We start from the raw sequence: 22,739 nt of genomic DNA, 5'->3' as shown, positions 1-22,739 counted from the left end.
TTCCTTCTTTGGTAATGGGCAGGTCTCACCGCCATCACCCCGCCCCACATCTGCATTAATATTGGTGGCTGGTAAAAGCTATTGTACTTGTTTGGCTCACTCTTTCTATAGGTCTCACTGCCTTTTACAGATATCACCTGGACATGGTAGCATTCGAATTCCCCAGGTTATGTTCTCTGCCACTTCCCCTTTCTCTGCTTACCTTGGCTTCCTGATTGATGGTTATGTGCCCGGCATTTCAATCTTTGCTTTCTAGAAGTAGGATTGTTGATGGTGTGCTTTGCTGAGCTAGATGATGATTTCTGGGGCTTTTGAACCTAGAGGGAGGGATCAAGACAATCAGGCTTCTGTGAATCAGTGCTACAAAACGTGGGCTGCTCCGAGGAAGCCCTCAGCCCCTCCAGGCGTTAGCAGAGCGCCCAGTAGTAACTTGCCTCCAGGACTCTTGAGCAAATTTGTTCTAATCTTTCACCCTGTCTGGAAAGCAGAATACCAAGTAAAATGCTAAAGTCCTATCATTTTTCCTCTATTTGGAGGAACATGGTGCCTCGATTAAAACCAAAGTCTGGAAGACCAAATTAATTTTTTTGAAAGCTCTATTTCTTACATTTGATTTCATAGGAAAAAGCTTAGAACATTGTTTATGTTTACTTAGAGATACTTAAGAGATTTTTTTTTTCTTTTTAAGAGAGAGCTCGAGTGGGGAGGGGCAAAGGGAGGAGAGAGAGAATCTTGATAAAACGCAGGGCTTGATCTCACAACCCTGAGATCAAGATCTGAGCCGAAATCAAGAGTTGGACGCTTAACCAACTGAGCTACCCAGATACCCTTATTTAAGATTGTTTGGCCAATTTAAGCAGTTTGGCACCAATAAAAAGTATCAACATCCTTGTAGCTGTCTAAATAGCAAAGTACGTATCCAGTAGCCGCCTTGATGCTAGGTAGTCCTCCCCTCACTACTTCTGATATGGTCCACGTGACCATGATAAACAACCATGCTCCTTATGAGTAATGCCGTCCGTGCCTCTGAGCCTCTGATTTGGTTTAGATGGGGAGCCTTTCCTTCTTGCTCTTAACATGACTGCAAATAATTTTGTCCAATGTGTAAATAAAGAAGTTGTCTTTCTCAGTGAACCCAAGTTTACTGAAAAAGGGTGATATTAAGAATGTCTTATTAAACTTGTCCCATGGCATCCTTGGAATGTCAAAAAGTCCAGCTGTGACTAGAAGAAGCTACCAGTCCATTGATGATTTTGGGATTAGTGCCTCACTCAGCTGAGCAGTAGTTAATGTCTCAAGAGCATTACACATAAGTCACATTCTGTTTTGAATTGCCTTCAGATGCTAGGATGCTAAGATCAGGTTGGATTATATTGGGCTCTTTTGACAGCTGCATAACTTTGACTATGGTTTTGACACTTAAGCATATTTGTTATATTTCTGCAAATCTGAAATATTCCCTGTTGTTAGCCACCATCCAGTTTAAGAATAAATATAAGAAATAAGTGATACCAACCTTAGCCATTACTGAATAATTATGTTCACTTTAGCCTACAGATTTTTGCAATCTGTAATCCCAGAATCAGCAGTTAGGCTCATTAAAAGAACGTCTTTATATTGAGGAAACACATCTGCTGACATAGTTGCCATTTAATGTCATTGTTACAAAGTGTTCACCAGAATTAGATGGCGATGTTGGGCTTCCCATAGGAAGCCTGTCTCTAGGCTAGAGGGCCATAAACTTCCTTCTGGATGTTATATCTTCGGATGGTTGGTTCTGATGAATAGAATGGTCTTTAGTGCCTGGTGGTTTCTTTTAGGACCTGAACATTGTCCAGGTCAGGGACAAGAGAAGGTTGAGAAGGTTACTTTATATGTGATTTCCTATTGCCAGTCTTTTTCTAAGTAGTCGTGATGACCATGGAGAAATAATATTTGAATGGAAAATCCAAGTCAGGATAAACTAATGGAGGTAGTGGTTTCTTGATACTGTATTTGATGCTTCATGTCCCAGAAAGGTCTGGTTTCTGTACTTTATCACAAGGAGCCCGGGAAGACTGTCATTTGGTGATTGTGAATGAATAATTATGTCCCGATTATTTTTTTTTTAATCTCCATAATTCACTTTTCTTTCAGATACTATTTCTTTTTCCCTACCCTGCTTCCCTTCCTTTTCTCTCATAGTGGAAAGATGAATCCAAAAAAAGTGGCTTTTTAAAAAAGTGGTTTTGTGTGTTAAGTTAGAAGATGATCTGTAGTTAGGCAAGAGGATAGCTCCATTGTTATGTATGTATTTTAGTTTAATCTCAAAAGGTAAACCTGGATTTCCTTTCAAGGGAAAACATTCCCCATCAGAGCTCCTGCGTCTGTCCGATACAAGTAGGTAGCTAATGTTCTTATTTTGTCATGTTGGCTTTTCTTGTTAGATGTTGAGACTTGAGTCTGGCTGTTTGCAGAGTAGCTGAGTTTTATTATTTAGGACACCTGTTAGGTTTTTAGATCTTTCAGTGGGTCTTTCTGATGAGTGGAGTAAGAACCTCAGAAAGGAATATTTTTCTCTGTTAGGAACATTGGGAAAAGAGGGATTTGGTAGGAAAAACTTGTCTTGATTTCCCTATCCACTGTTACCTATCTGTTCTTCTGTCTTCCTGTGGTCTTGTCTCTGGTGATTTTATATATTCCTTTGAAATTGTCTTTTTGCTCCTTAGTTTTCAACAAAAGATGCAACTTAGTTGCATTGTCTCCCTCCTTTTTTCTTTTATGCCCTAGAGTACATGGAGAGGCCCTCTGGTCCATGACTCCACCCTCAACCAAACCCTGGATTTACAGTCACCTATTAGCCGCTTCTCTCCTCCCCTCGTAAATTCCTTTCACTAAACAGGTGAATCTTCTCACTCAGATCAGTGAATTCCCTGTTTTCAACAGGTGAAAACAATACTTGCACTTCCTTAACTATAAACCCCATCATCTGTTTTATGTCTCGACATTTGGAGCCGACTTCTGGTTGGTGGACTGGAGAACCAGAAACTATTTCCTGTTTCATAATGTTTGAAAAGGGGCCTGGGTGGCCTGGGCGGTTGAGTGTTCGACTCTTGGTTTTGGCTCAGGTCATGATCTCAGGACTGTGAAATCGAGCCCCGTGTTGGGCTCGCAGTCAGCATGGAGTCTGCTTGAGATTCTCTGCTCGCTCGCTCTCAAATAAATAAATAATAAAAATCTTTAAAAGAGGAAAAAAAATGTTTGAGAAACGTTCTTCTCCGCATGGTGGTGCTGAGTACTCCAAAGCTGTTTACCCAGTGATGTGGAAGGTAGTAGGGGTTATAGAAAAGGTGTTTTGGGAAATGCATATCTGCCCCGAAAGCCTCAAACTTTTGTTTATACTGTTGTGATAAAAAGACGATAAAGAGTATGCCTGAGATGAGGAAGGTAAGTATGACCTGGAGATTCTTCAGGAAAAAGGCTGATAATCAAGGTAGGAAGAAAATCAGAAGGCAGCAACAGCAAGCCTTTGGGAATCTGGTCATCTTTCATGTCCTGTTGGTAGTAGAGGGAGAATAAAAATTCACTGCAATATAAAGGAAGTTGTTTCAAACTCCAAGTAGAGGAACTGTGCCTAAACGTGTATATTTTATGTGGTATGGTGTTAGGAACTTCTATAAATAGCTCTGTAAATTTCAGAAAAGGACAGACATTTCAGAAAACTTAGGATTTTTTCAGCTAAGATGAAAATTACATGGATAATAGATGAATTTTGGGAGTGAACTAATATTCCACTGGAGAAGAAACATTTTTCTCAAAATATGATAGAGAATTTTTTTCTTAAGTTTTGACTTTAGGAGAGGAAGTACCCAATTGAATAAACCCATGGACTGTATAGTAGGAGCGTGGTTTTTCCCTCTGATCCAGCTAAGGATTCACCATGTTTAGTTATCCTGGAATGATTCCTGGTACAGCAAGAGGATACATGATTTCGGGTATAGAATTGTCAGCATATGAGATGGTGTTTTTATTTAGTGTGTGTTTTTAAATGAATAATTTGTTCTTGTGCTTCTGTTTTGCACCCTCCTGGGATGCTGAACATTTGGCATGTGGAATGAAAACCACCAGGAGTGGTTCCTTTTGCTTTATTATGCCTTCTTTCCAAAAGTGGGAGAGGGAACAGGAAAGCCTTTAGTCCCCCCTCTTAAAACTCTGAGGCCTCATCTGTTAGGTTTTATTCAGAATCCCCAGACCCCTTAAAAGGTCTGGGATGATTTCTTCATGTTAAAAGTACAGTGTCGATTTGTAAAGAAATTCACTAGGAATTTTGAATATGAATGACTGAGGGATTTGGGTTTCTCCTTATCAGTGGCTTCCTCTGGGATCTTCTTGACCACATTGTTTGGAATAAAAATAAGTTTGGGGCGCCTGGGTGGCTCAGTCGTTAAGGCTCAGGGTGTGATCCCAGGGTCCTGGAATGGAGCCCCACATCAGGCTCCTCCGCTGGGAGCCTGCTTCTTCCTCTCCCACTCCCCCTGCCTGTGTTCCCTCTCTCGTTGGCTGTCTCTGTCGAATAAATAAATAAAATCTTAATGCAAACTTCTTGTAATTTTTTTTTCTTATTAATCCCGCTATGTTTACTTTGTTTTTGTCTCCTTTTCCTATTTCAGAGTTCTAGCCACAATTCTTTTTAATGTGGATGTGTATGTGTTTTTTCACACTAACAATTAGGACCAGTTGTGCGGTCGGGACCCTACTCTCACCGACGAGCTGCTGAATATCCTCACAGAGCTAACTCAGCTCAGTAAGACCACCAATGCCAAAGTGGCGCTCCGAGCACGCCAGGTAAGGCTTTGTGTTGGTTATCTTGAGGGAAAAATGGTTTTCATAGACTGGGTGCTCTTAGAAACAGTGAGCGTTGACTCTGTCACCTGACAAAGATCGTGCGTTTTCCCACATGTCTTCTCATTGCCTTCAGAACAAATGTTTTCATGTGGTACATTTTTTAAAGAGGAAGGAAAACATTAACGTTGAGTCTCTTTAAAATAGAAGGCTTTTTTCCTCTTATATAATTCTGTTACCGTTTACCTTTCCTAGGAGCCTTGTGATAGTAAACCAGGGTCACGTGGAGGAAAGGAGGCTAAGGGATGGCAATAAACTCAATATTTTTCACTTCCCAAAGGGAGCTTAGAAGCAGGTGAAAACTTTTTTAAGTGTGTAGGAAAAAATCAAGTGTGGAAAGCAGAAAGATAATGCAATGAATCCGAAATGCTGGCAATCAGAACAACCCTAGAGAAGTCTGGTTAGTTTCACCCTGTAGTCTTCATTTCCATTCCAAAAGGTTTCAGCAGGGAAGCCAAGAAGTGGCCCTCCCTTTGTGTTGCAGTGCACGGGCATTGACAAGGAAGCAGCATTTGAAGCTGTTCAGTGACCTTCTGCTTTCTCCGCAATTGTATCCATGGCACTGAGCTACTCAAAGTTATTGAACCTCTCAGTGACCTGCTGAGACTATTCAGGTCCCACCGTGTCCCTGTATGTTTGTGACACTGCTCCTCACACGCATTGGTGTTCCATCCCGACGCCTTCTCCTTGATACCAAGTACCTGGGGCTGTCAGAGCAGCTTTTCCTAGTCCTTTCTACTTCGGAGTTGCAAAAGCCTAGCTCTGTTGCCTCCACTCTCCACAGCTGCTCCCTGCCAGACCTGATTCCCAATTAACAGCTAGTCATGCAGTCTCCAGGACTAGCAGCTTTGCAATGGTAAATCACATGCGCTGAGGGAACTTGACTGAAGCTGTTTTCTCTCCCTCCCCCGCTGCCCACCCCCCCCCATGGGAAATTGCCCACAACGCAAATCACAGCTAGAGTCAACCGAGATGCAATATTTGGTGGCATTGGCTTTACGTTACAGGACCTAGAAGTTGTTTTACTTGGTCTCTGTTTTATCTTTGATGCCTGCACTTACAGATTTATATTTATTGCTTTTGTATCAGAGCTGCCTAATAGGAGGCTAGAATAATCACTCCCTCAGGAACTTATGCCTCTTATTTTGCTCTCACTCTAGGTTCTTATTGCGTCCCATTTGCCATCATATGAGCTTCGCCATAACCAAGTAGAGTCCATCTTCCTTTCAGCAATTGACATGTACGGACATCAGTTTTGCATTGAGAACCTGCAGGTATACATGTAGTCCCTTTCTACCACTGTGCACTCTTGTCCCCTTTATTCCCAAGCATGATTTAATTAATCACTCTATTTTGATTTTCTGTGTAGTGAAGTTTCATGCCTTGACTTTATAAAATGATGTATACTTACTATATTTTTTTTCATAAAAATGCTGTTAGAATTGTGGTTGAACTTAAAAATCAGATAGGCCTGCCTTGGTAGACGTGTCCTGTTGAAGTCTTTGCCTCTTATGCTTTTTATCCAGAATATATTCTAGGCTAGAATTAAGTGGTTGCACTGGTTGATGTCTGATATTTGAATCAGATGTGTAAATAGGTAGTTAGTCTTCTAGAGACAAAACTACTTAAGTCATTTCAGTTTCATTTTTATTATAATGCTTACTATTAAGCTTTATACAGAGCCTATTTTATAGAGGAGTATTGGCTACTTTTACTACTAATTGAGAGGACCTTGACTATTACTTTTTTGACAACGTCATTTCCTCAGGAATGACATTCTATTTTTCTACCTTTAAATAAGAGTAATATTGTTCTATCTAGCCAAGGGAGTCTTCAGGCTTTCTGTCAGATTTCCTTCTGGGGAACCTGGGAGCAGGGGGAGGATGTTTTTGCTTATTTGGTTCATAGTTGAAACAGAGGGTTTCAACTGGGGTCCAAATCTGTGGTTTACCATAGTGGAGGATTGAGACAATATTTAAGAGGTTGGGTACAAATATGTGTCAGGAAGGATATTAATTATGGTCACTAATGATGAGTTGTTAGTGTATTACTTTTAAGAATTTTACATATATTAATTCTTCTGATACTCACAACAGACCCATGAGGATAGGTATCATTTTCCCCATTTTGTAACTAAGGAAGCTGGGACACAAAGAAGGTTAAGTTCATATATGACATTCGTCGGCAGAATTCTTGGGTTACTCTGAGTGCTTCAAATGCAAAATATTGTGCACTGAAATTGTTCTCTTTTGGATGTAGTTGTTTAAGCTTGTCTCTGTGCCTTCCAGAAACTCATCTTGTCTGAAACATCTATTTTTGACGTCCTACCAAACTTCTTCTATCACAGCAACCAGGTAGTGAGGATGGCAGCTCTGGAGGTGAGTTTTCATAGCAACATGATGTGACCTTTTCTAGGTTTCTAGCTGATTTCTTCTGTCCACTTGGCTATTCTGTCAGTCCTTTTTCTTCGGCCGTAAGGTTGGTGCTTTGGCGTCGTCTTTTCCTCTGAAACAAACACTTGCTTTTAGTCAAGTGTTTCAGCTGAACTAATCACCACTTCGGGCTCCAATCTCAGGAAAATAGCTGCCAACAGTTCTCAATAGTCTCTACTTTTCCAGATATTTGAATTAGGATTCCCTATAAAACAATAAGTGAAAAACCATATGGCTGACCAGAACATATTCCATTTTATGATCTGGGCCAAATAAAATGGATTTTAGTTATCTTCTGAATTTTCAGGCAGCTCTTATGAAATATTTTGTCCTGAGAAAGAAAGTAATAACATTTAATGAACTGTTTTAGGTGTACTCTTTTTCTCATTTACCCCTACCATTACTTCATGAAGTAAAAAGAAAGTGAGACTCAGAGTTTGTGACTTGTCCACATTTATGTAGATAATAAGCGGAAGAGTTTGCATTTGAACCCAGGTCAGTCGGACTCAAAGACTTTTCTGTTTCCACTACAGCCCTCTACCTCATTAAGCACAAAAATTGCAGGCCCTGAATACTACTGTAAAATTGCCAAGCAGATGTCTTTTGAAAATGAAGAAAAGGAGTATCTTAGATGATTTTATGTAACACGGCATCACTACAATCTGTTGCAAGCTCCTTTGGCTTACTTTTTATTTGTATTCTGTGGATAGAATGTAATGTATCCTACTCAGTAAATACCAAATTTGGAAAATATCTAAGTGTCTTAGAGTGCTTTCAAGTCATTTAATGAGAAATCTCCTTATGTACCTCACATGATGCTAGAATCCCTTGTAGCATTTTATGTGCATGGCAAATTGGCTGTGAAGTGCACAAGATCAGACGGGCGGTTTTTGCTGAGACGGAGCCTGTTGCTGTTTCTTTTAACTCTTGAGTCAGGTTGGTGCGTGTGAGCTGTTATGTCACGTTATGTCTTACTGCTCTTGCCTACGGTTTGGAGGATATAAGTCATCTAAAATAATTCGGGGCAGTGGGAAAACAGATGCAGGATAGTAAAAGAGTTGAAGTGTTCAACAATTGTCTGTCTCCTGCCTTCACTCCACAGGCGGCTCAGCACCAGTACCTCCCATGTTTCTCACCGCTTGCTTTTATCTTCTGTTGAAACGGTTGTGCGCAATGAGTTAATAGTCGTGATTCTGTATGCTCGCTTTTACTAATGATCGAACCTTCTCGTGAGTTTGGCTTAGTGTGAAGGGTTTATGACCCAGCCAGTGGTGTCCCACAGGTGCAGGCTAGTTTTAGTTCCATTTACAGTCACGGTATAGCTTTAAGACCTCAGCCTTATTAATTGAAGCAAGTTGTTTATGTTCAGAGCCTTCTTCTACATCGCATACCTCTTCTCAGGACTGTCTTTTTCCTGGGCTAAGCATCTCTTAGTTTTTGTTCCTGAGGTGGTATTTACTGAGGATTCATTTTTCACCAGGTTTATGTTCGAAGGGCTTATATTGCCTATGAACTTAACAGTGTACAGCACCGCCAGCTTAAGGACAACACCTGTGTGGTGGAGTTCCAGTTCATGCTGCCCACCTCTCATCCAAACAGGTGAGTTTGAACTGGGACGTGCATCTGAGCCAGCCAGATATGTATCAGGAGAGTTAGGGGGAGTAACGGATGTGACAATTCCATGCGTTTTTGGTTTCGGCTAGAAACAGAGCAGAAAATGAACAAATTTAAATCATGAGAGAAGAGCCTCTTGGTACCTGCTTTTTTTTTTTTTTTTTTTAAATCTTTGACCTGGAGAGGTGAAGTGTAGTCTAATTAAGATAGAAATTTGATGGGCGCCTGGGTGGCTCAGTTGGTTGAGCAGCTGCCTTTGGCTCATGTCATGATCTCAGGGTTCTGGGATCGAGCCCCACCCTAGGCTCCCTACCCAGCGGGGAGTTTGCTTCTCCTTCTGCCCCTCCCCCGACCTGGGCTTACACACGTGTACTCTGTCTCTCTCAAATAAAATCTTAAAAAAAATAAAAATTTGAGGATTACTCCATCATTCCTGTTTCCTTGTATTATGTCACTGAGGAAACATAGTTCTTTTCTTTCTTTTCTTTTTTCAAGTCAGAATTTACTGGCATTTTACTTGCTGGAACTTTGCCAGAAAATCACTTTTCTTTTTTTTTTTTTTTTTTTAGCAGTTTAAGTCAAACAGTTGGAAGATGAAAATATTTTGGGTGGAGGCTCCTGGGTGGCTTGGTCAGTTAAGCATCTGACTCTAGATCTCAGGGTCATGAATTCAAACCCCAAGTTGGAGCCTACCTTAAAAAAAAAAAAAAGAACTCAGGCGGAATGCTTTTCTTTTCTATATATTTGTTATAGGTTAATGGAAATTTAAATCAGGTTTTAAAAATCATACTTCAGGGGCGCCTGGGTGGCACAGCGGTTGGGCGTCTGCCTTCGGCTCAGGGCGTGATCCCGGTGTTCTGGGATCGAGCCCCACATCAGGCTCCTCCGCTCTGAGCCTGCTTCTTCCTCTCCCACTCCCCCTGCTTGTGTTCCCTCTCTCGCTGGCTGTCTCTCTGTTGAATAAATAAATTAAAAAAAAAATCTTTAAAAAAAATAGATTAAAAAAATAATAAAAATCATACTTCAGAAGCAAACTGTAATTTGACTAAACTATATAATTAAGCCATTCTAATTCCATTATTTTTCCCTTCCTAAGCCCTTTAAGAAATAAGATGTACATACAGAAATTTTCAGTATTGCTTTGGTTTTAAGATGAAAATACTTTATCTTGTACACTGATTTATTTTTAAAGTATTCTGAGGCAGTGAAAACCGAGGAATCCCACCCACGCCTATGGTCATCCCCTCCTGTATTTTCATTCTTTTTAGTAATACCATAGGAAATATAAATACCACAGCCAATCTTAAGCTGCCTCCCTCCATTTCTTCTTTATGGCCTTTGGTTCTTCACTTCGTATTACAAAGTACTGTGTCTTCGGGGATCCTTGGTTATGGACAACAGAAATGGTTTTGTTCTGAATTGCTACTTCACCCAGAGCAATAGAAACCCTTCCTGGAGACAAAGAAGTCTGTGCTGAGACTTTTGGCCACTGGATGCCACTGTTGATCCAGCAGAGGTCAGCAGATGGGCAGAGGCATCTTCAGAGAAAGTACTTCTCTTCTTTGTCTCAGAAGATCCTTTCACATCTCCACCTCGAAAATACCTTATGGCTGGCAGAGAAAAGCATATATCCTTGATTTAGCAAGCATCTCTCGGTACATTTTTGCCTCCATGGATTTCAGAATCTCATTTTCTAGAAACGAATGGTTGTCCTTCAGCGAGCGGCGAAGTGCTCACGGCACACATGGGCTCAGCACTCGGTCTTCTTTCTTTTCCTGCATTCCTTGAATAATTGTAGAGAACTACATGCTATACTTAATGCTCTTTGTAATTCTCAGGACATTCTCCTTTTCTTCCTGCTTTCTACTACCTCTTCCCTGTGGGCAGTGATTTGTAGTCAGGCTGCAGAGCTGCTTCTGATTTCCTTCCCTCCTCATTGCTCCCCTTGTCTCTCTGAATTGCTCTCCCTGTCCTACTTTTTTATTTGAGGATACGTGTCCAGTTTGGTGAAGGAAAGTCGACTGGAAAATGAGAGAAATGCTTCTTAACTGTTCAGAAATCTTATTCACCTTTCCATCTCAAGGATATGAATCTTGGTTATTCCTCATATGGCTTCAAAACTTGGATGCTTGTCCCTCCCGACATCTTAGGTATACACATCCCTATGGATAAAAACCAGACTTGAACAGAACTGTGATCCTGTTTTCTCTCTCCAGTCTTCCTTGGCTGTGTGTATATAAAATTATAAGCTGCTAGATTATTGTCAGTAGCAGTAGTACTAGTGGTATCGATGTAAAGATGAAGACAAGGAGAAGTAAAGGAGGAAAGGTGAAATAAACTTTGTGAAAACCAGAAAAATGTTAAAATTGCTTTAATGCCTTTTTAGATCTAAAGTCCTTTTGTTAGTTTAGGAATGTAAAACGTGCTATCCGATTTAATCACCAAATGATATGTTCAATTTAGAGTATAGCTTTTTCACTGAACTATAAATTTGCTACTTGAATTTAGTTTTATAAGATTTTATATTTTCTTACAAATGTTTTAGTTACAATTTGAAGTTATGACCTCGTTCTGACACCAACTGGTGTACTGCAATTCAATTCTGACACTAACCACCTTGAGTTAGATAACACAAGTTAAGGGCTTGGTCCTTCAGAAAACTGTCCCTCCTTCAGATGGGGCCACAAGTGGAGTTCCCAAGCCACCTGCAGTCCTGACAAACTGGCTACAAATTTGGGGGTTCCCATGACTCCATCCAGTTTAATAATTCACTAGAACAACTTACAAAAATCAGAAAGCACTATACTTACGAACACAGTTTTTTTATAAAGGACATAGATCCGAACCAGCCAAGTGAAGAGACACATGGAGTAAAGTCTGGGTGGGTCCTGAACACAGAACTTTGCTGTTCTTTCCCTTTGGATTCAGGTACTCCTCCTCCGTACATTCACCAACCACAAAATTCTATTAAACTTCAATGTCCAGAGTTTATATCAGGGTTTCATTACAGTGGCATGATTGACTGAATCACGGATCGTATTAAACTCAATCTCTAATCCCTCTCCCCTCCGCAGAGGTCCAGCTGGCTCAAAGCCCCCTACCCTTTAATCACACAGTCGGTCTTCCTAGTGAGCAACCCCTGTGCTGAGTTATCTCATCCCTTAGCATAAACTCAGGTGTAATCCAAGGGGCATATGAATAATGAAGATACTTCTGTCTTTTGAGAAATTACAAGGATTTAGGATTTAGAATCTCTCTCCCAGGAACCAGGGACAAAGGCCTGTCAAATTCTTTATAATAGGCTGACTCATCTTATGAAAGAATTCTAGGGTCTCTTAAAGAGTATGCACAAGCCGGGGGGAGAGGCAAATGGAGAGAGGATCTCAAGCAGACTCTGTGCTCAGCGCAGAGCCCAACGTGGGGCTCGATCCCATGACCCTGAGGTCATGACCCCAGCCAGAACCAAGAGTCGGACGCTCAACCAACTGAGACTCCCAGGTGCCCAAGGGTCTCTTAATTTTAACTAGTTTTGAGGCAATTTCCAACAAGCCGGGAATGAGCATATTGGTTTTTATTCTACAGAAGTAAGTTACAAGAGATGACCTGCCAGTGTCTATTCCACTCCCAATCTTATAAGGCTCAAGGACACAAAATTATGTCTGCTAACCTCTAGATTAATGATTCTCAGAATTATTTAGGAAATATTTTTAAAAATACTGACCACCAAGATTCTGATTTATTTTGAACCAAACTCCAGGGGACCATTCTTTGAGAATTGTGATGAGCACCTGCAGTTAAGGATCACTGTCCAATAGAAATACAATGCAAGCCACATATGTTAAATTCTAAGTTTTTTGTTGGCCACATTTAAAAGTGTAATAAGAAACAGATAAAATTACCTTTAACAACATTTTCTTTAACTCATCATATCCAAAATACCATTTCAATATGTAATAAAAATTAGTAATGAGATATTTTTCATTTTTCATACTCAGTCTTTGAAATTTAGAGTGTATTTTATACTTATAGCGTGTCTCAATACAGATTAGCCATATATCAAGCACTTCCTAGCCACATAGCTCAACTATAGGCCAAAAATTAATTAGGACAATCACACCGAGCCCTCTTTATTTTTTAATAGTAGTGCCCCTGGGATGGATTAAAAAAAACAAAACAACGAAACCTCTTATGTTTCTTGTTCTTAGTAGTTACAGGAATTACCCACACCTGACACTATAGGTATTCTACAGTATGTTGTGCACGCTTTAAACATTACTCTAGAACAGAGAGCAAGCATATGAATGTACATATTTTACTTATCAGTGCAAAACAGAATTTTACAATATTTTTCCCAGTTGGGGTTAACAAACCAAAAATTCTTGGGGGAGAAAACAGATACATTCTTAAACCAATTTTTTGCGTTTTCTTTCCTGGTGCTTGGTTTTCACATTCCTAGCTAGGCATTCGTTTGAAGTAGACTAAATTTGTCCAGCAAATCCTTAGAAGCGGGTATCTTTCTAAGTGTTATTAAAGCAAGACTACAGTCTCTTGTTGTGTATGGGGTCACCTGGTGGAATTCCATTCCTGCAGTTTATTTTTGACTAGTGATTTAGCCCTTGTGGGTTGGGATGAAGCATGGCTCTCTGCAAACTGGCGACAGTAAGAGTATTTTTTCTGAAAAATGCCTTAGATCCTGTCTGAATTGAAGACCCATCCCATTGGGACATGTTTTGATTTTTAGAGAAGTAGGCAAAACACAAGCAAATTCCATTGCAGATGAGTGGAGCAGCCTCTAAGAAGAGAGAAGACACCCTTTTGGGGCACACTTGGGCAGTTAGTGTGTGGCCAACATGTTTGGTGCCTTTTTATTTTTGTTTAAATTCATCATGGGACTTTGCATTGCTTGACATTTTCAAATACTTTTAAAACTTATTGTGGGAAGAACACTTCAGGTGAGATCTACCCTCTAAACAAATGTTTAAGCGTACGATACGTTACTGTTGACTTTAGGTTCAATGTTGTACAATAGATCTCTAGTGCTTACTCATTTTGCTTGACTGAAACTTTTGCTTGACATTTACTTACTGCATGTTTCAGTTTAATTGGACAGTGGGCTTTTTTCTAATACTCCTCTCGATATTAAAAAAAAAAAAAGATGACTGAACAGTTTCTTTCTAATCTCTCTGACTTTCTGCATCATCCTTCCTGCTAGGTAGGCTTCAGTCAAGGCATGGCATGTTACCTTCTTGATCTTCTACCCAAGGTTTCCAAGTTTTTTTCTGGGAGCTGTAGTTGCAACTTATTTGACATCTCCAGCTCTTATTCACCAGAGGATCCAGTTATTAGAGCTCCACTCAAGGGAAGCTCCTGGTATAGATAGACCCTCTTCTTCTTAAAGTCCCTTCACTTGAACAGAAGCTGCAGAGATTTTCCTGACTTAAGCATAATAGGAAACCTATATATATGTGTGGTATGTGTGTGTGTTTGTGTTTCTTTCGAGATTTAAAGGCTCTTTCTAATTGCATGAGAATTTTTTTGATGGGAAGGGATTTTTATTTTTGTTTGTTTGTTTTTAAAGATATTAAGTAATCTCTGCACCCACTGTGAGGCTCGAACTCACGACCCCGGCCAAGATCAAGAGTTGCATGCTCCACTCACTGAGCCAGCCAGGTGCCCCTCTTGTGGTTTTTTTCAAACGTGCCTTGAACCAGTTAGCAATTGTTTTTAAAGTAGTGAGTTCTTTCAGTCATTTTCTTGGTGTAGGAATAGTTAGGACAGGTGGCCTGCACTAAAAAGAACATTTTATTATTATCCAGACTTTTAGGATTTATTTCTCTTGTTAAGATTCCATCAGCCCAGCTCTTTAGTGAATTCAACTAGTATTTTGCATGGATTGATCCTTGAGCTCAGACTAGATCATTCAGCGTTCCTTTTTCTCTTCCTTTCTCCAGTGAGGCTCAGGGCTTAGAGCCCCAGAGATTGTGTGTGTGTGTGTGTGTGTGTGTGTGTGTCTTTTTTCCCATCCCCAAATCTCTGATCACTCTCTGATGCTGGTGATGGAAAATCTTGTTAAACTAAAGCATCGTTCTCAATGTCTCTTTTTGACAACTCATGGAATCATTTGACATTTAGGATTTCACTTGGCTTTGAGCACATTTAAGTAACTCAGAATAATCTGAAAACATAAGTTCTTTAGTCAGTCTATGTATTTGATCTTTTAAATATAGCTGTATTCATACAAACATATGTAAAATATTATCCCATAAACTCTGTGGCTGTACATATTATGATGATCTGGGAGTGTGAAATTTTAAATTCCAAATGATTTTCATAAGTAATACACATTAGTGAACATAGTTGTTGGGTTTTTTTAACTTTTGAACTGTGATTCAAATGAAAAGCATCAATTTTGATAGAAGTATATTTTGTTGTATGTTTCTGTACATACATAATGGGTGAGGACCTATTGGTGTTTATTTCCACCTATTTCTTAGATGGAAATCCATGCTTCAGTTAAGTCAAGTTGCATTGCATCTTCTCTGCTGTTTGCTCCTTGTGAACTTGGCCTTCTGTGTTGGAATGTTTTAATTCAAACACTTGCTGTTTCACATGTCTCACATCCAGAAGAGGTTGGCTGTGTTCTCCCCTGACGGCACGTGTTTTGGTCATGACTGAGTTTAGGTTGCTTGGCACCTTCAGTGTTCAGCTGTCAGTGGGTGGCCTCTGGACCTTCTTCTTATGAAGAAGGTTTTGAGGAAGTTTAGAAATCAGAAGCCTTCCCTGTGACTAATGAGCATCCTGCTGCCATTCTTGAGGATTCTGATCATCTCTGACACCCAGAGATTAGAGCGTCCTTTGGATCGTACTGAGACACTCAAAAGTCATCCAACTTGTAGCATTTTTTAGCAGTGGGAGCACTTGGTTGTAGTTAGCAGGCCAGAATGAGCTATAAATAAATAAAATCCTACAGTGCTTGCTTCCTTCATTCAGGGTAGTCTGCGGATAAGATGTAAGCATCTGGCAGAGGAGAAGATTCTCAGCAGGTTTAAGTGCTTGCCAAAGTGTTTTCCTGTATCCATGGCTCAGCTTCTAGCCTCTGCTGTGTTATTTTGGCACTCTAGACTTGTAAGATTGGAGAGCTGGGTTTAAAACTCTCAATATATCATTAGGGTAGCCCAAGGTCCCTTCTTGTCAAAGAAGACTAGCTGATTCCAGGGGAAAGGAAAAGCAGAATCCAGGGCACCTGTAAATCCCTGTAGTTTTGTGCTGTGGGTTTGTAGCTAATTATACAGCAGGCAACAGTAATATGCTGTAGCTCTGTTGGCGTACTTGTTTCAAAAAGAACAAAACCTTCCAGCAGAGCAAAGAAGGGGCTTTGAAGGAGCTGCAAATGAATGAAGCAATGATCATTTTATTGTAAACGGAAGCTCTACAGTGGAATTGGGGCATGGAGGTGGTGGGGGAGATGCCAATAGAAATACATGGTTCACATGTGTTTTACAGCTCTTGATTTGGATTCTCCTGCAGAAATACAGTCACACAAGGAGACCACCACTGGTCACAGCCAGCCAAATTGCTCTTTCTCCTATGGTAGTGCTGTTAGCGACTGCTAGTAGGTTATTCAGCCGACCTCTTCTGATTCTGCTTTGCTGCCTTATTTCAAAAGATTTGCCCTATCCTGGCTTTCAGTCACAGCTTGATGTAACCACTGCTTGTTTGCATGCATCCCCATCATTTTCATATAGGGTCCTTTTCTTTTTTTTTTCCGAGTTAGAAGGCGAAAGATTCAGGGGCATTTTTATATGATAAAAGATTTATGTAGGGCCAGCTAGAATCGAGCAAAATGAAATTCAGCTGGAAGGGATGGTGAAAGGCTGAGCGAACTTGTGACTGCAAGAGAAGTCAGTGTTCCTTAAATAAAGAGGGTTCAGCTAGCAGGCAGCAACTCTGACTTTGCATTCATATTGAAGCAGGCTCTCCAGCCATTCTGTGCAGGCAGATCAATAAAATCAGAGGTGACTTAATGCCAAGAACCTCCGAATTCAAAGGATTTCTCTTGTCCTTCTTTAAATTTAGTCTATATTGATGTGGAATGCTAGTCTCAGGAACAGAGATGAGAAAATGCTAGGTCTAGAATCTGGTTTATGACACTGTATTGAGCAGTGTCCTTGGAAAACATTCCCTTTGCTTTCTCAGTTATCATACCTGGAAAATGGAGCTAATCTGCTGCAAGGAAAATGATTCCCGTATTTTTCAAAACACTGTGAATAAAGATTCATTATGATAAATGCTTCCAGTAGTTTAAACAGCAAATGTCTAATGAGTAGTGAATTTATATCCCATGTATGTATTTGAAAATGCAGTTGACTGCCTTATCAGAGACTGAGTAGTTTAACTATTTTTGCATGATGAGTCTGCAGTGAAATGTGGTAGATTTGATTTTATTAAAAGCTCTATAAATGGAATATTAGACTGCTATACAGTCTCTTTGTTGGTGGTTCATCTTTATGCAGACCATGGATCTAGCTTTCTAGTGTGTCACAGTAGTGTGCAGTATCCCACACTGGACATATTCTTAAACTGAGCAAAGAGCCCCTGCCTAGAGCAACGAAATATACAAACGGTCATTCTGGACATGGTTAAGTATTTACCTGGTGGTAGAGTTGATCCTTCTTTCCCTGCTCATCTCCTGTGCAGCCCCACAGATTCTTATTCTGCCCACGAGGATAAGCGGTGTCTAAACTCATGTCTCCCATGAATGATTTGGGGGCCAGTCTGTTAAACACTGGAGCTGTTGGGAGTTTTTCTTCTTACCCCGTGCTGTGTAGATGGTGCAGGTTCCTGTAACACAGCAGCAGGGGGCTCCCTAGGAGAGCTTTGACAACTGCTGATGAAGAAGGGCCAGCTTTTTGTTGGGGATGTTCTTTTCAATCCGAGTCCTTTTCTGCTGAAAACTTGGCCCTCGTCCTGTGAAGACTCCCAAAGGGATTATGGTGCAGCTGCAGAAACAGTGGCACCACTTGACTCCTTTAAGAAATTGGTTATCAGTGGAGAGAGATTATACTGGTTTCCAAATTCCAGAAACCTGAATGAATGGAGCCTGAGATTGCTTTGGTTGTAGGATTCTTCCCTCTGAACGGAGGTTCATGGTAGGAGGTTGTGCAGGTGGCTTCTTTCTTTAGAATCCTCGATATCTTAAAAGGAAGACTTTCCTATATTCTCAATAGCGTTTACTGTCAGTTTTCTGCTTAGGTCCGTTTCCCTCTGCCCTAGAACCTGGGCATACTTTTTGTTGAGCATGGTCACCGTGCACTGTAACTAAGGAGCTCTGATAAAATGAAACCCATTCCCTGAATGAGAGGCTCAAAGAATCCAAACAGCAAAGGTGCAGCTTTTTGCACTCAGAGGTTGCTTTTGCTGCCTTATGAATTTGCTCTGTGATACAGGTTTGATGCAGAGAGCATTGCTACTCACAAATCACACGAGGTATACAGTTTGTGTGCAGTGATATGTCACAGTTTTTTATTTATATGGCCAGCTCAGTCTATTCTGCTCCTTTCACTGCCATGGAAAGTGCATCATTTTCCTCCCTCTCTCCTCCTTCCCACATATCATCAGCACCACCCACTATGTTCTGCCCATTAAGTCCTGTGTGTGCCAGAAAACCCCAACAATGATTAAATGCTGATAAAAGAATGTTAGAAGGTTAAGATATCAACCAATCAATGCCCTTACAGTACTCCTAAATTGTGGGTGGTAAGTATAACTTTGCCCTTTTAACATTGAAAATAAGGTTTTTTTGGTTTTTTTTTTTTTTTTTTTCAATTGAGGAAATGACTTAAGTCAAATTAAGGAGGGGGGAGGGAAAGCCTTGGTGGCAAAGACCAAAGAGAATGCAGGAGACTTGCTTTGCAGTTTCCATTCTTACCCTAATCTTTCTTTCATGATTTTGGCACAGCGTTGGTCAGGAAGCCCTAGGGCTGGCCGAATTTAGGTATGGTTTAATTTGTGAGAGGCCTGGAGTTTTTGAGCTTTCAACAATCTTGAAAAGTTATTACCCTAAGATCATTTAATTTAAAAAGTACAAATTACTTAATTTTGACAAAGTATATCACTCTAGTCATAGAAGCATTTATCATTACATCCCTACATGATTTTCAGTTTTTTTAAGCTCCCGTAGTTCGGAGTACACTCATTTCCAGCACCACCACCACCTCTCACCACCTCCTGGTCTGTGGGAGGAGGTAAAGGGGCCTAGTAAAGGTAGTGGGAATCCAGATTCCGGGCTACTTTTCTTTGGAGGAGAGTTTGTTGAGTTCGCCTCATATGCTAGAAAAGTAGTTAAGGTGGGGGGAGGGGGGCTGTGGAATCAACTTCTCTGGACTTCCTTACTAAATTTTCAGTAAAATAGGAACAAGAAAGAAGATTCTGTAAGAATCTTGTCAAGAATGACTTTTCATGTTGAAGCTTAAGATAATATACCATATCCATATAGCTTAAATTAATTTTCATGAGGCTGTGTTTTATCTCTACTCTGCATGATTTTTTTTGTCATAGAGCTATTTTTAAAAATCCATGGTAAATATATTTCGACCCTTTCCATCAACAGTTGCTGAGGTGAGGTAGGTCAGGAGGCATGCCTCTTTGGAGGCACCCTGGGGGTAAAGGGTAATGAGCACTTAATTATGTCTGCTGAATGCCAGAGCTGCCAGACTGGAGCTCCTCATGACCGGTCTGTAGCCGCTCTGACAATTCTTTTATTATGGCTTTCGCTAACCTACCAGTAACTAACTGTGGTTGTTTAATTACAGAGGGAACATCCCCACGCTAAACAGGTATCGTATGTTTAGTTTCTTTTCCAATTAAAAACACCTCTGTCGTAACTTAGAATAGTGAAATCAGGGAAAAAAATACAACTACACTGGACAAGTAATATGCTGTCTTCTGCTAGGGAGTCCTGAGCTCCCCTTTGGACATACTAAATTATTCTTTCTTTGGAAAACATGTCTTCAGCTTTTCTTCAGCTGTTCAAAAAGCAACACTTGAAAAGCCTCAGTATGGAGAAGCCCCCGCCATCTAGCTGTATACGATAGGGGAGTTGTCCGCCTGATGTTCAGCTTTGCTGTAAACGTCTACGTTCTCTGTCTCGTTTGGGGCTTTTGAGGGAGAAGCCTTTAAGGCAAATTGTTCACAATTTTTTTCAATTTTTAGTTTCTCAAGTTTGCTTCTCCTTTCAGAAGAATGCAAATGCAGGAATAGCTGATCTCATGTTTTATCAGTTTGTTAGCTTTATTAGCTTGTTAGCTACTTCTCTAAAGTGTTAACAATGATGTGAAAGTCAAATTTTGTTTGACTTTCTCAGACTCATGAGATTAACATTTGAAAAGTGTATTTAAGTTTTGATGTGTGTAGCCCTGTGAAGAAGTTTCCAGGCCAATATAACACATGTGATATTTTGGTATTTTGAGTTCCTCCTGCTTCTGAGCCAAGCAAGGCAACACAATGCAAGTTTGAGAGGATAGCCATTCTGATTGGAACTGAGTATACAAAATGCCAAAGCAGTAATAAGTGGGTGGTGAGCTCTTTGTAGACGATCAATTACACATTGAAATATTTATAGGCTTATGTTTATTTTGTTCCTCTCCCTTTCAATATTAAGTAATCAAAACTGATTATAGCTTTTAGAGTCCAATTTGGATGGGGAGAGAAAAGGGAAGTGCTTTGATTTGGTCTTTGTGTCTGCCCTTGGAGAGTGGGCTTGGTTCATGCCTGCCTTCGAGGACTATGCCCTGGCCCCTGAGCAAAGTAGAGGGGGAAACTGAATAGTGGCTGTTTCCCCTGGGGTTCAGTTGAGTGAAAAAGATGCTTAACCCCATGTTTGCCACAAATACAGTCTGTTAGCTTATTCAGAGGGAGTTCCCTTTGAGTGCTATCTGGAGCCCTTTTACCTTTCCTGTCTAATGCCAGGCAGGTAGAAAAGATATAATGCCTCACAAACTTGCTCCTTTAGTAAATGTATTTGGTGATCCTAGAAAAGAGGATGGTAGCATTTCTGAGTTCATACAACTCCGAATCCCAGTTTCTAGTGAGCACCATGTGTAAGACTTGCTTGATGTGTGTTTCATTTGTTTGTTTCATTCATGGTATCAATGGTTTCCTCTCCCACTCTGCCTTTCTATTCTGTAGTACTGTCAAAAGATGAAGTGCCTTTTTCACAGTCGTCATTTGCCAAAGGAATAAAAACTTGGAGTGTCAGTCTCTATAGTCTGTGTGAGCGGCACTCCCATCCCCGGGAAAATTCCATTGCCTTTTATAATTACACTTTGAATAGAGTACAGTCTGTACCCAGATCTCCAGTCTGCATTGCTGCCTATCCCCCCGCCCCCCCCCCCCACAGCACGGCAGGTGGTACACTGCAAGGAGATTTTTGAGCAGCCCCCCAAAGTTCAGGGGCCATTGCCTTGCTCTGAACTTGCTTCAGATCAGTATGCCGGTAGCATGTCAGGCAAGTCATGAAGGCATCCTTTACTTGGTCCTTCCTAACAGGTTGTCCTGACTGGGCATTTGGAAATACTTCCCAGTATGACTTACCAGTGCATACTGGTGAGGTGCATCAAGGAATATACAGACTCCTTATGCTTTTAGACCAAACAACTCCGTTCTCTTTGAACATCTCTATTTAGCACCTGTTTGTCATGCTTACACGTACTTTGAGACCCACGCTCTGCCCTTTTGCATCTTGCTGGGACTTACTAAGGGCTTTCAGTTGAAGATATGCTTCCTTTGATATAGACGTATGTAAATATAAAAAAGGAAATTTTGCAACTTTGAGTTGAAAAATGTCTGTTTTCCAAAAAAGGGAGGAGCTATATTTGTTATAACTGCTATCCCCATCAGCCCAGTAAAGGAAGAAGTAAATACCGTAGTAAAGTTCCTTTTATAGACTGTGACTTGTTTCTGTATGATAAATAATGTTTTCTACAATGACTTACTAAACCATTCCAAATGAGTTAGTTGTTGTACATGCATGTATCTATCTGTGAATACTTAAGGCATTTTTCTCTAGGAATTCTAATAGATTAAGTGTTGCCTAGTTACAACCCACTTGGCTTGCTTCCGTTTATAAGAGGGAATGTTTTAGGGAAGGGGAAGATGCAGGATGGTTTTTAACCCCTATGTGCTGTTCATTCATTAGACATTTCATGGTTTCATTGTATTAAAACTGCTGCGTAGTTCTTGACTATCCTTAGATTTTTAATTGGAGAAATTTTGGGGTGCTAAAAATAATTGGTGGGGGGTAAATTCAAATGAAAGGGTTCATATTAAATCCATCAAGACAGTCTTATCCACAGTGGGTAAAAAACCAAATCTGCTCTGCAACCTGACCCTACTTTAGAGTTTTCTCCTGTTTCTTTTCTCTGTCGTTACTCTCCCAATCCTATTCCTACTTTCCTTGTCTAATGCATTTGATTGAATTACCATTTAGAATGTCCTTCTCCTCCAACCTCAACCACTATGGCATGACTCACGTAGCTAGTGTCAGCGATGTGCTGTTGGACAACTCATTCACTCCACCATGTCAGCGGATGGGCGGAATGGTCTCTTTTCGGACTTTTGAAGATTTTGTCAGGTAAGACACTGTGGAACTGTGTCTGCGCAAGGGGAGCTGTGGGCATCTCTGTTTTGGGGTCTCCGATTTCTGCCAAATGAATAAAGGCCCTGAGAATAGCCATGAGCCAGCTAAGGAGATACAGCCCTTGCCGTATGTGTCCTTGGAGAGGTATATGTTCTTCCATTTCTACCTCTTATTCA

At 40.5% G+C, this 22,739-nt stretch overlaps 1 protein-coding gene across 9 annotated transcripts in view; it reads left to right on the top strand.

Annotated features, from left to right (window-relative positions):
* The window catches only part of ACACA (acetyl-CoA carboxylase alpha), a 280,609-nt gene that overhangs the window by 142,851 nt on the left and 115,019 nt on the right, over positions 1-22,739 (top strand). For 7 of the 9 annotated variants that reach the window (XM_045773207.2, XM_045773206.2, XM_045773203.2 and 4 more), the window contains 6 exons: positions 4,711-4,824; positions 6,042-6,155; positions 7,170-7,259; positions 8,794-8,912; positions 19,739-19,762; positions 22,414-22,557. In XM_045773207.2, the coding sequence (XP_045629163.1) occupies positions 4,711-4,824; positions 6,042-6,155; positions 7,170-7,259; positions 8,794-8,912; positions 19,739-19,762; positions 22,414-22,557 (605 nt within the window). The remainder of the gene's footprint in view (positions 1-4,710; positions 4,825-6,041; positions 6,156-7,169; positions 7,260-8,793; positions 8,913-19,738; positions 19,763-22,413; positions 22,558-22,739) is intronic. The other 2 variants (XM_087854591.1, XM_087854592.1) reach the window with 1 other exon arrangement.

The sequence above is a fragment of the Ursus americanus genome, chromosome 23 (assembly GCF_024610735.1).
Source record: "Ursus americanus isolate L20-20 chromosome 23, mUrsAme1.1.p, whole genome shotgun sequence".
NCBI classification, from domain to species: Eukaryota; Metazoa; Chordata; class Mammalia; order Carnivora; family Ursidae; genus Ursus; species Ursus americanus.
Note: the sequence above shows the minus strand (reverse complement) of the source record. Positions and strands in the feature narration are given on the sequence as shown.